The 13,987-nt window shown below is 40.6% G+C and overlaps 2 protein-coding genes across 2 annotated transcripts in view; one reads left to right on the top strand and one right to left on the bottom strand.

Moving 5' to 3' along the window:
* The window catches only part of LOC142107896 (tyrosine-protein phosphatase non-receptor type 11-like), a 95,466-nt gene extending 94,821 nt beyond the window's left edge, over positions 1–645 (top strand). The window contains exon 16 of the mRNA XM_075191550.1: positions 299–645. The gene's annotated coding sequence lies outside the window, so the exon portion shown is untranslated. The remainder of the gene's footprint in view (positions 1–298) is intronic.
* Positions 646–883: 238 nt separating this feature from the next.
* On the bottom strand, positions 884–11,298 carry RNF223 (ring finger protein 223). Its single transcript, XM_075191552.1, has 2 exons — positions 11,100–11,298; positions 884–4,046 (listed from the first exon to the last, which is right to left on the bottom strand). The coding sequence occupies exon 2, from the start codon at positions 4,035–4,037 to the stop codon at positions 3,393–3,395; it is 645 nt and encodes a 214-aa protein (XP_075047653.1). The 5' UTR covers positions 4,038–4,046; positions 11,100–11,298; the 3' UTR covers positions 884–3,392.
* Between the last annotated feature and the right edge of the window lie 2,689 nt (positions 11,299–13,987).

Below are 13,987 nucleotides of genomic sequence, written 5' to 3'. Positions count from 1 at the left end.
AGACACATTTGTGTCACACGGAGAGTATAGCAGGTCTGTGTCTTAACCAAGGGCAACGAATGTAAATGACTATAATAAATGGCTAAGGAAGGAAAGTGGATATATAAATCAATATCCCCTCAGTATTTGTTGCAGTAAGGCATGTACAGGCTACAAATTAATGTCGCCTCAAGCTGGAAAAAAAACCCTTAAGTATTGGGCTTTGTTTACAGGTCTTTTGATGTGTGTCAGAGGTCTCTTTCAATCTTCCATAAAGGAAATATATAATTGTGTGCTTTTGTGAATCCTTTTTTTGCAGGACAGCAGTTTTTGTCTCCGTTCCCTGGCCACGGCTGTCTGGAGTTGCCCCCAGTTCTGCAGCTTACCCCTGCCTAGCCCCCGAGCCAGCTCCAGAAGGAGGTACACAAGTGTGAGAGAGAAGAGAGTGAGAACGGTGCACTTGTGAGGGGAGAGCACACCTACAGTAACTTATTATGACAGAACAATCTTTTCTTTTTTTCTTTTTTGCCTCAGTGTTTTGGCAAACTATTTATTCAAGTGCCTCAGAAAAGCCACTGAGTTTTAGATATTTTTATTTTTTTTTGTTGTTTTTATTCTTTTTTTTTTTTGTTTTGTAAAAACGTCTAATAAATTTTTTGGTCTGTAAAACAAAAGAAGGTTATCTTTATTTTTTTTGAGGGTTTTTTTTTTTTCCATACAAAGTCTATATGTTCACTATAACAGTGTTTAGCTACCAGGGGAAAAAAATGGCTTGGGACACCTGAGTCATGTGTGTTCTGATTAGTCCAATCGTGAGATGCGTGTTTTGTGTTGCTTAGCAATAACCGAGCATATGCGTTGCGTACTCATTTTATGCATATAAAATTTGGAATAACGATAATGGTTATTTGTAAAGTATAAAGAAATAAATTTATTAACAGTCGTGAAAATATACATTATATAATATACATAAACAAAATACTGAAAGACCATGTTTTATGTACAATTTGACACAGTGTTGTTGATGGTCAATAAGTGCTATTAGGCAGGCCAAAAATAAAGTAAATAAGAGATCTATGGTTCTCTTAATAATCGTACATCATCAAATATAAAACTGCATTCTGCTCTTCTTTAATTGTTTCTTTTCCCTCTCCCCATTAATAGAATGCGCAGTATATTCTGTCAGGGGCCAAATCCTATGATCAGTTCTTTGTTGTCGACACACATTGATTTTTGTGTTATAAATCTATGAAATTTAAGTGACACATCGGAGGTTATTTAAATAGCATAGGTGCAATTGTGCATAACCTATAGCAATAGGGAGATGTTTGGTTGCTTTTTATGAAGCAAATATTACGGGGTCTATTTCTGAAGTATAAACTATGGGGTTTTTTTCACATGATTTAGACATTTTTTATAAAAAATGTTAACTTAAGAATAGCCTGAATCGAGAGATATTGGAGAGATCTCCTGCGTTAGGCAAATTACAGCATTAATCGCAGTCCACAATACTCACTGGGGACTGCGGTCTGGGCAGTTTTTTTTTTTTTCAAGCTCCGAAAAGCTAATCTTGGCCCGATGCCTGACGCCATCTGAAGATGACGTTAGCCATTCAATTCTATGGGGAGAGCATTGCGGTAAAGGGATCTTGGGATCCCTCTCCACAGCCTTCCTGATCTCCCCTTGCGTTAACATACATGGATCACACCTCCTCACCTAGGGTCTTGTATGCGCAGAAAAGACTCTGGGACCCGGTGTTCACTTTATAAAGCAGCCATTCTACCGGAAGCATTGTCCCTACATGAGTACAGTATGAGTTGACCCGTTATTTCATCTGCCATCGGTGCAATGAAAGATGATAATTAATAGGGCAAAAGTCTGAATGTAAATAAATAGCCCCCTATGTTAGTAAATGGCCCCCATTTGAGTATTTGGCTACCCGTAAACAAAAACTGATAACTGCTGTGTAAGTGGTTGGTAGAATCACTGCAGAATAATAGACTGAAATAGGTTATTTCTTTACAGTGAAATAACATTACAGACAATTACTGTTAATGATTTCTTGTATTTAAGTGGCTCAGGTTTTACAAGGCTTCACATTAATCCTTTTGTAGACACAGCAGTAAATGTAGTGAAGATTATTAAGTAAGAAATAGGCAACATGGCTCTTAATCTGTTGTGGAACTACAAGTTCCAACATGCATTGCCAGTACAAAGTTTAGGAGGAGGGGGGAGTTGTCCACCGTTGAGCAAAGCCGTCTCTTAAATACTTTTTTGTTTTAACATTTACATATTACAATTTTTTTTTTATAAATCATATTATGTTTCCTAATCACTTAGCCGTTTGCCTGCCCTATACAGTGCGGCCTTCGGCATTTGTCTACCCTCTAATAATTTATGCTAAATCACAGTTCCTCTAAACCTTCAGTGATGTCTGGAATCCAGAGAGAGACGTTTACATTCTCAACTTTCTTCCATAATAGTTCAATAAACCGAACAAACCACAGAATCATTCCATTTAAACAATCGGTCATCATGGTTAAAAATGTGCAGTATAGAATTTTTTGTGTAAGTCATTTGGATACTCAGGATATATTTTTAAAGCCTCCGTATGAGGTGGGAACATTCCGTACATATATTACCACCAAAACATTTTAGTCTCTTAGAGCCGTGCCCTCTTGTTCTAATCCTGATATTCCTCACGGGTATTCCTTAATGCGTTTGATGGTGTTAAATGCATGTTTACAGCTCCATTATTGTGAGATTCAAGATTGCAGTGGAACCTGGCATTTTAGGAGCATAAAAATCCAATTCCTCTCCTTAATGATTTCCTTCCACTCAACCAGTTAAATGGTTATTTGTAGCAAATAAAATCCACATCTCGTCCCTCCTGCTGTACTGCTATATACCACTTTTATGACTTGAGATTTTTTTTCTTCGTTTTTTAAACCACTACTACGCACAGTGGCTTTCGGCCAAGACCTGACATTCGGTTTCTGAATACTGATTATAAACCATTGCTTGCATGTAGCGCAGATGAGGTGTCATGCTCCAGCCGGTATGTAACCGTTAAGTAATACTGTATTTTTTTTTTTGTCACTGTATCTCGTAACCGCATATCGACCCATATCTGTCACGTGCATTTTCTAAGTGCCCTTCTAATGCACCCTGTTGTCCTTTGCCTGGGACCATTAAGTGCAATCTGTCTAGCTCCCATTGGAAGGGAAAGCGTCCTCAATTTGTTCTGAAGTTGGTACATTAATACATGAACAGTGCATTTACCATTAAGGGATGCATGTAACAAGCTTAAAGCAGACAGGCAAGTCCCAATCGGTGTAATTCACACCCATATCACTGTCGCTCTGTCATTCTTTACATGAGCGATGTAAGCATCAGTCCTGTAGATTCCGCTCTCATAAGCCAGGTGTTAGCAGTAGAGCAGAGTGGGGCATCTTAGTAGGTGCCGATTCTGTTGTACACCGCAGGTTACCCGTCTTCAAGATGCACTGAACTGGCCAAAGGAGGATGCAAAACAAAATGACGACCATGAAAATGATGACCAGGAGTCTTTTCCAGTCACTGCACCCACAGCAATACCTCTGGAGTCTGGTGCGTGGTGGGGGCTCTGGGGGGCTTTCTTTTTTGCTCAACCCAATGTCAACACAAATGCACAAGTCTGAGTTGCTGGAGTTAGACTGTGGATCCTGTTTATAACAAAGCTTGTCCCCCTCGATCCAAACCGGCTCTCCGTGCTGTAGGTGGGAAGGTAGGTTAGACAGTAGTTCCTGGCTTGTCTGTAGAGCGGGAACCCCATTCTCTGGGATTGGCGTGGGTTGCCGGCAAAAGGGGCACAGGACTTTATCGTGCTTGTTTTCTGGTGGGAGAGAGGCCACTAGTCGCGCTACGCACTCCAAGCAGAACGTGTGCGAGCACTGCAGGACTTTTGGGGTCTTGAAGATGTTATCATAGCTGTTGAAACAGATGGAGCACTCTGGTCGGTTGTCCGCCCCTTCCTCTGGTTCCACCTGAGTGTGCCAGACTTCCGTAACGGCATCCATGGTTTGGGCCTGTTGAGGCAAAGAAGACTTTATTAGACACATTCGGTAATTTAATGACAGAAGTTAAATCACGTTTTCAGTCTAGGTGGTGTACGGCACTCGTTTTGCAAAAGGTTACTGTAGCGTTCTCTTATTTTAGCTGCTAGTCGTTGACTAAAGCTTAAATTCTTATCTACGTCTGATGTTTACAACTTTATTTAGAGGTGTTACTACTGTTTAATAATGACCAACTTTCTATGTTTGAAATAAACTTCTAAGTTGAAATATAACATGTTAAATGTCAATCCACCATCGGCAGCATCTTATCTCTCAGTAAATTTCTATGCCACCATCCACTAGAGGAGGAGCAAACGCAGGATTTGTAGAGGGGGGTTTCCACACCACACGTGACCAGCATGCATGGGGGCGTGGCTATACTTTTAGACAGTGCATGGCTGCTCTCCAACTCTTCCTATCCCCATAATATACATGGGCAATGCTGCGTGCACTACTGTTAGGTGCACGCAGCTCTCCCTTTTCAAGTAAAGCTGTGTGAAGCGAAAGCAGGGTCCAGCCACCTCAATTATACAGTGCCACAGGCTTGAATGGGGGTTTCCAGGCACTAGAACCCCCACCCCCCTCCTCCCCATTCGGTTTGCCTATGTAGAGTATGTACAATCTGGCTTTCTACTGTGAGCAGGAATGGTTTCAGAGAGATGGGTTACTGATGGTTTTAGAGATGGGTTACTGATTATGCTGCTTTCGAGCATAAAAAGGTTATTCTTTAACTGTAATAAAGGGACCTTCCATACAGAGAAGTTTAGAGCCTGATGTAGTGTTATTATTCTCTGGTCCAGACCTATTTACACACCCACAATCCAGAAATAGTTGCATTAAACTGCAATGTCACGAATGATAATGCAAATTTACCTGGCACCACATTCCGGTATTTTCCCCGCAGTCATTTCCTTGTAATATTTATGGAGTTGGAATGATTTCCCTTTATTTTGTGTAAAGCAATTTGTTTATATAATATATATGCACATAATAATTCTGTTGAAACACCACGAGAAATGTGAGCATTTCTTAATTTTTACTTCTAAGAGCTGTCTTTCATCTGTTAGAATTAAAAATGTTAATCTGTTATTTATTAATTTTGTAAACGAGACTCTGGTGGAGAGATTCAAAGCTATAATAGTCCTGTGAGTTTTAGTGTATCGTAGTGTTTTTATGTTCCTTTGTGTGTGGAAGTCGGCTAATTATTACCAGCATGAACTATGGCCAAATTGTGTTTTGTTTCCGCTCTTCTTAAAAAAGATAAAAATGCATTATGTTTATCTGTGTAATTCAATTATAAATCATGATAACATTAGGAACAGTAGCACCATTTTGACAACATTTAATGTTTTGTTCACCCTTTAGTATGTATCGCTGTCTGTATATATAATTTAGTCACAGGCTAAGGTGTCGCTATAAAAGCAACTTTAACTATTCTCTACTTACACCATGGGGTAGATGTGGTAAAACTTCTAGAAAGGAAAAGTGGAGGTGTTGCCCATAGCAACCAATCAGATTCCAGCTATCATTTATATAGTACATGCTAGAAAATGATAGCTAGAATCTGATTGGTTGTTATGGGTAACACCTCCACTTTTCCTTTTTTTAGACATTTTAGTAAATCTACCCCCAAGGTATAATGACTGGATGATAATCGTTTTTACCAGGCCAGTTGAGCAAGGCAACATCTGTTATCCCTAATCCTGCCTTTGAAAAATCAAAGCTGAATCAAGATTGTCTTCTTACCAAAAATAAAAAACCTGCATAGCCAGTTAACAAAATGGTTAAAAACTCATTCTAGACGCACTGTAATGGTATTTATTACTAGCATAACTTCAACATTTTATGTGTAACGGATGGTTTACATTTTTTAGCTGTTTATGTGGTGAGTTTCTCACATAAGCAGTAATTAGATTCCTGGAGAGGGAACGTGGATGAGTGTGGCTGTGTCATGTGACTGGATGAGTGTGGCTGTGTCATGTGACTGGATGAGTGTGGCTGTGTCATGTGACTGCTATTAGCTGTACATTGTCTGCACTACGTGTCTCTCGGCACCACTACATCACAAGCGACTGGGGAGCAGTGTCAAGGTCCAGACGATGACCTCACACATTCATGTCCCTGGTGAGAAATAATAGAGGTACTTGTTTCAGTGCCTTGATGATGACCCGTTCCTTATGGCTCACATAATGTGACACACACCACACACACCTTCCTGCCTCACTTGTGGCTTTATCACATGGCAAGGAAACCTCTAGGACAGGGAAATATACACGATGTTGAAATGCCTACATACTGCAGTCAGCTGTAATCCCCAGATTACAATGTTTGGCAAGATGTTACAATTCAGCCTTAAGGATTTCTTCATCCAAACATCAAACCGCCAATCACAAATGCTGTTTTGCTTTGAGTATGACCGACACAATTTGAGGCTTCCAGCATTTATATTTGTGGTCTGTGGTGCATTCTAACCTCATCATGGGAGGATATGGGGAGCAAACTATAGTTTGGGGTAATCTTGAAGATCCGCGTGTGCTACTAAATTGGTACAAAGGAACAGGTTATTTATAGTGTTAGGACTGCAATAAATGGAGACGGGACTGATTGGAATGTATGACCTAAGGGGATCCACATTCATACCTCCCAACGTGTTTACATGACATCATATTGGTAGAACACTAAGCACCTAGCTGTCAGGTTCTCACTATTAGATGGACAGTTTAGCCCAATATCCCTGCTAAACACCTGGCACCTAGTGACTGAGTATGGAGATTGACAACTTCATGTATAGTTAGGCAGGATTACTTCAATGTTACTTGCATCAGTGGACGTTTTACGTCCCGTGTTGTACGGTAATTCTCATGTGGAATGACCTAGCTATTGCTTGGATTACCCGCAAGTCAAACTAAGCAGGTGCCTATGACCTGAAACCATAGGCCTGGAAATCACTTTGTAGATCCCATATATGTTGACAGTCTCTGCATTGATTTATAATGTGGTTTTGTTAATATAGTTTTTAAGCCACAGGTCTTAATATCATTTTGAACATGAGGTCATTAGAAATAGGCCCCACACTTTTAGCCAGAACGAGTTCTACTCGTTAACTGTATAATTCTATTTTAATGTAATTTTTATTTTAATATATTTTGTTGTACATTGTTATTGAAAGAACAATTCTATGGGAATTTTGTTTCAACAAATTTTACACGTTACAATATCAAGTTTAATAAGACTTTTAGCTATTTGTATGATTTATTTAGAAGAAATAATATATGAAAATTTGGAAACTATTTAACCAACATTCAGAAGATTTAATACATTTATTAGCTAAGCTTTGTTTTCTTAAAGTAAATTAGTTTTGTCATGATATATTAGTCTAACGTGCTGAATGAACTGGATTTAATACCAGTCACCAGCAGGGGGCGTTTATGTGGTGCTCAAGCCTCAGACATTTCCCAGAACATTAGTGGTGTTGCTGCTGGCTAACGCATGCTTACTGGTTTCTCTTGACATAAAAAAGGATTATACCCCCCACAGATAAAAAAACAAAAGCATGCATTAGGACTGTGTGTACATTGTGTCTAGGCCATATGTTTATCTGCAAACAGTTCTACATGGCTAACGTGATGGTCATTCAGTATATATCAGCGTGGTAACCGTGATTAAATACGTTGTAAGATTTGGCCTTGCAGTAACGCACCCCATGGAGTGCTGCCTATAATGTTTTCACATCAGTTTCCTCAATGTACCTTAGGGTGCAACGTATCACACTAAAGCTAGGTACACACTACAGAATTTGCCACCAACTTTTTATGCCGATGGATGGTCCGATCGCTCGGTCCATGGACTGCATACACACTAGCCTTGTTTAGGACGATAAAGGGAAGAGCGGACGTCCCTTTAGCGACTTTTTACAGCCATGTTGTCGTGAGCAATGACTGTAATTTCGTACTCACTGTTGTGGATCGGTCGGAAGTTTATACACACTACACAGCGGAAACGAGATTGGAACGAAAATATTAAACGGTACGACCAACCAAATGAGGCGATAATCGTCCATTTGGGCAGACTTTCGACCATCGTGTCACTGCACACACTGACCCGACTTTTGAACGAGCGGTCGTATGTCGGCTGATTTAGCCGATTATTGGATGAAAACTGTAGTGTGTACCCAGCTCAAGATTTCTCTAGTGATGGATAATTATAATTAAAGTGCATATTTCATGTGCAGGTGTATTTGTTATTAATGCACAGATTATAATGGGTGGAAACATACATTGACTAGCTATCATAGAAGTGTGAAGTTACTTTAAATAATAGGATCAAACCTGAAAAGAACTGGTTCCTAGAGCACCTAGTGTACTGTATATGCTCCAGTGACCATTAATTGTGGTTGTGCATGCTAATCAGGCTGGATTAGCTATAAGTATTTGTATGAATCTGCAGAGAGACTGTGTGTATATATAGTAAGGTTATTTCATGTTTACAACACATATGAGTGGCTACTAGCATTCTTTGTTGTGGTTTATAAATTACTTGGCTTTAGAATGGTTGATTTTTTTATTTGCATGAAAATATGTTGAACTGATTTCACAAACTAGTCCAATGCTGCTCGTTCCTCCTGTGAGAGCTCCGGATAGGACTGGTTATAAAATGCTCATTTCGCAGTCAGAGCAGCCGATCTTATCTGCTGATAGGGATGTATGTGTTTTTGTCAGCTCTGGTTCACATTGGAGCCATAGTAAGGATAAGGCATTATGTTCCCAGTTCTGACACACCTAAACCTTATATCTCTGTGGGGTCAATAAGACGGATTTTCCTCAGACAACAAGGGCTCATTCAGATGCTAGTTAATTGCATTCTGTAGAGAATGCACTGAAAAAATGCAATAAAAGATTAGTTTGTCAAAAATGTCAGTTACTGTATGTAAATGCTGTGTGCACATGGTACCAATAATCTAATTTTAAAAGGCAGTAATTAGACACTGGTTGTGCAGCATATCTATTGGACTACGTGAACAACTGCACTCCCGGTTATATGGTCTTACAAAATTGAAAACTGATTGGCCACTCCCCACCTGTGTCAGCCAATCAACACAATCCCGATACATACGGCTGTACTCGTTGAGTCGGACTCTTAAGGGCTTATAGAATAGTATTATGTGCTGTCATCCATCAGCTGTTTGAGTATGTGTTGTGTGATATGGTCTACAGCACATTTGTAAACACAATTTAATTTATTAATTATCTTGATGTTTGCATAAAGCTACACATTTTGGTTGTATTGGGAAAAGATTTAAAGATTTTGTGTGGAAAAAAAATGGGACTGTTCCTGTAAAGCCAGGACATATAGGAGCCCTAAATTTTTCCAAGACTGGCCCAATTTTTTGACTCTTAAATCTTAAAATTCGAACTTTCCTAAAATATAAACACCTCATGCAAAATATAAAACCGATATTTATTTTACATCAGGCCTGGCCAACCTGTGGTTCTCTAGGTGAAACTACAAACCCCAGCATGCTTTTCCAGCAGATAGTCAGCCGATTGCTGGCAAGGTATCCTGGGACTTGTAGTTTCACATCATCTGGAGAGCCACAGGTTGGCCAGGCCTGGTTTACACAATATAATCCCTATTATGTTTGTTTTATATATTTATTATTTATACAATTTGAGGTCCCTTTTAATAAAGCTATTTGACATGGGTTTAGAACTATGGACAATTGGGCTGACCCAGTTAAACACCCAGCTTGATGCTCCGTTTGATGTTGAGATAACTGCAGCTATGTTAAATGTTTCATCTTTCAGGATGAAGAGCTGTCTGTCTAACTGTTCCAAACACGTTCCTAGAGAACCATAACACACTTTTATTAGGATCCTGTCTTTATTTAGAAACACTGCCACACCTCAGATAAAACTGCACACACACCCCAAAAATAAAACACGCTTCACAAGCACTGTTCAAAACAGAACCAGCGGGCGTTCCCGCAAGGCAGGGGACTGAATGCAATACCTTAATGAAAATAGTAGCTAAAAAGTTAGATTGTAACTCAGCTCAGTCATTGTTACATTTTTACATAATCTGTGTATTGCATAGATTATTTTATTGATATACTAGAAAATGATGTAGTTGTCACTAGGTATTCGAATATGTTAAATAGTTTATCGATTTGTAGTACACAATATTTTTGCAAATAGGAGGGTAGCATATAAATAGCAATGGTTAAGAAGCCTTTCTTTAAAAAAATATCTTCTGTTGAGGAGGACTTATGACCACTATAAAATAATTTTGGTAACTTAAATAATTTTAGAAAATAATTGTGGATGCCAGTAATAACGCTAGACATACGTGGTTGACTAAATCAGTGAAGAGCTAGGCGTTTACGCCAATAGTCCTTATTGGCCGAGAGGCTAATCTGTTTCCCATCATGCCCTATGATGATACTCTCTGTTTTGATTTCAACGCCTTAGCACTGCGATATTGGGCCAATTAGCTGATCTAGATATGTATGGGCACCTTTAGTTACAAATGAGATCCATTTAATCATGATGTTACAACTGATGGGTACAAACATGACCAGTTGAAATATTATAAATAGCAAAAAAAGCAAAACCCCACAACAATAAATATATAATAAAGAGTACACCGCAAGAGCATGTACATATAAAAGCCACACAACTGCATTGACTGTCACCATGCAGGGAAAACTATACTTACTATATATACTAAGTAGCATAAAGCGATTTCATGTACTTATGTGATCCCTAGCTTAGACTAAAGCATTTTCTTTCTAACTATTCATTTTATCTGCTTAAAATGTCCAAATCTTACAGTTACCATGTATCACTTGCAGACGCTGTGCTTTATATAATGATAAACTAAGCCCTTTAGATTTCACACCAATTGTAACTTTCAATTGTTCGCCCAGCAGAGTAGAACAATGTGCAAACACAATCTATAAGGCACAAGGCAACTGCAAAAGAAATTTATAGTTTAAAAAGAAAAAAAAATCCAACTTTTTACACTTACCAAAAGTTTGCTCTGGAGTAATATTATCTGTGAGATTCCTTTTGGGATGATGTGAATGAGCAGGATCACTTCACAGCAGAGCAGAATCTATTCTGTTGTTGTTCAGTGAACTCTTCCTGAGTCATTTAATCAGTCCGCACTGTGCTGGTTGTAGAATACCAAAGTGGTTACACCTCCACTGTTAGGTGCTTATGTAGCTTCACTGTAAAAAAAAAGGTGAGTCAGCCAGGGTGTTCCTCTCGTACCTGAAAGAGGACGGACAATCAGGTTGTATTTCCAAGAATCAATACCTACATGCTGAACGGGAGCTGCTGTTTGTAGTGTTCTGTATTGTAATCAGCTTCCATGTACTTATTCGGGAAAAGACCGAATACTCAGAATAGAGGTGCTGTTGTATAACCAGTAGTACTGGGCACCCACAGTTGCATCAAACAGTATCTTTGGTGTCTCCTTCTGGTATTGTGACAACATGCAACAGCAGACTATCTGCACACATCAGCGTTTTATTTAATGCATTACGGGGGCAGTGTAACCCAAGGTATAGTCTGACAGATTTTAGGCAAAAGTGTGTTCAAGATAATCATTTTTTTTACTCAAAATATGAGCCTTTAGGGATTCATGTAGAGACAGGAGTAAGGCAAAAAAAAAAAAGAGCAAGTTTGCACCTTGCAAATCTATGTTGCACTTCACTGGGGCAAATATAAAGTATAGGGAGAGATTTAGAGTTGTGATAAGGTGTGTTCTAGCTCATCTCTAATTTGCAGTCTAAAAATAAAGCTGGCCAGTATTTGTGTGCTACGTGTAAAAGCAGCCAGTATTTTTTTTTTTTTTTATTCAGGTCACAGAACTCCAAGGTGATTACTGCTATCCGTTATAATTTACTGTAAGGCATGGGTTATTCCTTTATAATACACAAGGTTTCCCGATAAACACTGAAATGATGACATCATAAATCACGTTATACAGATAATTACAGGAGTTTATAGACCCATTCACATCAATAACATTTATTGCCCTCTGTATGATAAGGATACCAGATGATATCAGACATGAGATGTTTCGTGATGGGCAGCACAGTGGCTTAGTGGCTAGCACTTCTGCCTTACAGCACTGGGTTCATGAGTTCAATTCCTGACCATGGCCTTATCTGGGTGGAGTTTGTATGTTCTCCATGTGTTTGCGTGGTTTTCCTCTGGGTGCTCTGGTTTCCTCCCACACTCCAAAAACATACTGGTAAGTTTATTGGCTGCTATCAAATTGCCCTCTCGGTCTGTGTGTGTGTATGTTAGGGAATTTAGACTGTAAGCTCCAATGGGGGCAGGGACTGATGTGAGCGAGTTCTCTGTACAGCACTGCGGAATTAGTGGCGCTATATAAATTGATGATTATTATATTAAACGGTACAAAACCTTTTGTTGGCTGAGGGTCACATTTTGAGATTGAACTTGTTTGAAGAAGCTGCAATAAAACTTGCTTATACATAATAAACGCATAGGATTTACTCAAGGAACCTCTATACAGTTATGCCATGACTCTCAACATTTTTAAAACCATGGATACAGAAATGTGTGCACTACTAGCAGGAGACAGACCATTCTGTGCAGTGGGTGGGGTCTTACACATTTCTTCCCTCATGTTTGTAATAATACATCCCCCCCCCTCATCTCTATAATAACATCCACCCCTCACCTCTGTAATAACAGCTGTCCCTCCTGCCTCCCTGTGACACATTACCCTCCAATGCTTATGAAGGAGCAGTAACACTGCTGGTACTACTTTTCCTAACTCCCCTCCTCCTCCTCCTCCTCATCCACTGCTATTACTACTTTCCCTGACCCTCCTCCTCCTCCACCGCTATCACTACTTTCCCTGACCCTCCTCCTCCTCCACCGCTATCACTACTTTCCCTGACCCTCCTCCTCCTCCACTGCTATCACTACTTTCCCTGACCCTCCTCCTCCTCCACTGCTATCACTACTTTCCCTGACCCTCCTCCTCCTCCACTGCTATCACTACTTTCCCTGACCCTCCTCCTCCTCCTCCTCCACTGCTATCACTACTTTCCCTGACCCTCCTCCTCCTCCCCCTCCTCCACTGCTATCACTACTTTCCCTGACCCTCCTCCTCCTCCCCCTCCTCCACTGCTATCACTACTTTCCCTGACCCTCCTCCTCCTCCTCCTCCACTGCTATCACTACTTTCCCTGACCCTCCTCCTCCTCCTCCTCCACTGCTATCACTACTTTCCCTGACCCTCCTCCTCCTCCTCCTCCACCGCTATCACTACTTTCCCTGACCCTCCTCCTCCTCCACCGCTATCACTACTTTCCCTGACCCTCCTCCTCCTCCACCGCTATCACTACTTTCCCTGACCCTCCTCCTCCTCCACCGCTATCACTACTTTCCCTGACCCTCCTCCTCCTCCACCGCTATCACTACTTTCCCTGACCCTCCTCCTCCTCCACCGCTATCACTACTTTCCCTGACCCTCCTCCTCCTCCACCGCTATCACTACTTTCCCTGACCCTCCTCCTCCTCCACCGCTATCACTACCTTCCCTGACCCTCCTCCTCCTCCACCGCTATCACTACTTTCCCTGACCCTCCTCCTCCACCGCTATCACTACTTTCCCTGACCCTCCTCCTCCTCCACCGCTATCACTACTTTCCCTGACCCTCCTCCTCCTCCACCGCTATCACTACTTTCCCTGACCCTCCTCCTCCTCCACCGCTATCACTACTTTCCCTGACCCTCCTCCTCCTCCACCGCTATCACTACTTTCCCTGACCCTCCTCCTCCTCCACCACCGCTATCACTACTTTCCCTGACCCTTCTCCACCGCTATTACTACTTTCCCTGACCCTCCTCCTCCACCGCTATCACTACTTT

The sequence above is a fragment of the Mixophyes fleayi genome, chromosome 11 (assembly GCF_038048845.1).
Source record: "Mixophyes fleayi isolate aMixFle1 chromosome 11, aMixFle1.hap1, whole genome shotgun sequence".
NCBI classification, from domain to species: Eukaryota; Metazoa; Chordata; class Amphibia; order Anura; family Limnodynastidae; genus Mixophyes; species Mixophyes fleayi.
This window is presented reverse-complemented; position numbering and strand designations above follow the sequence as displayed.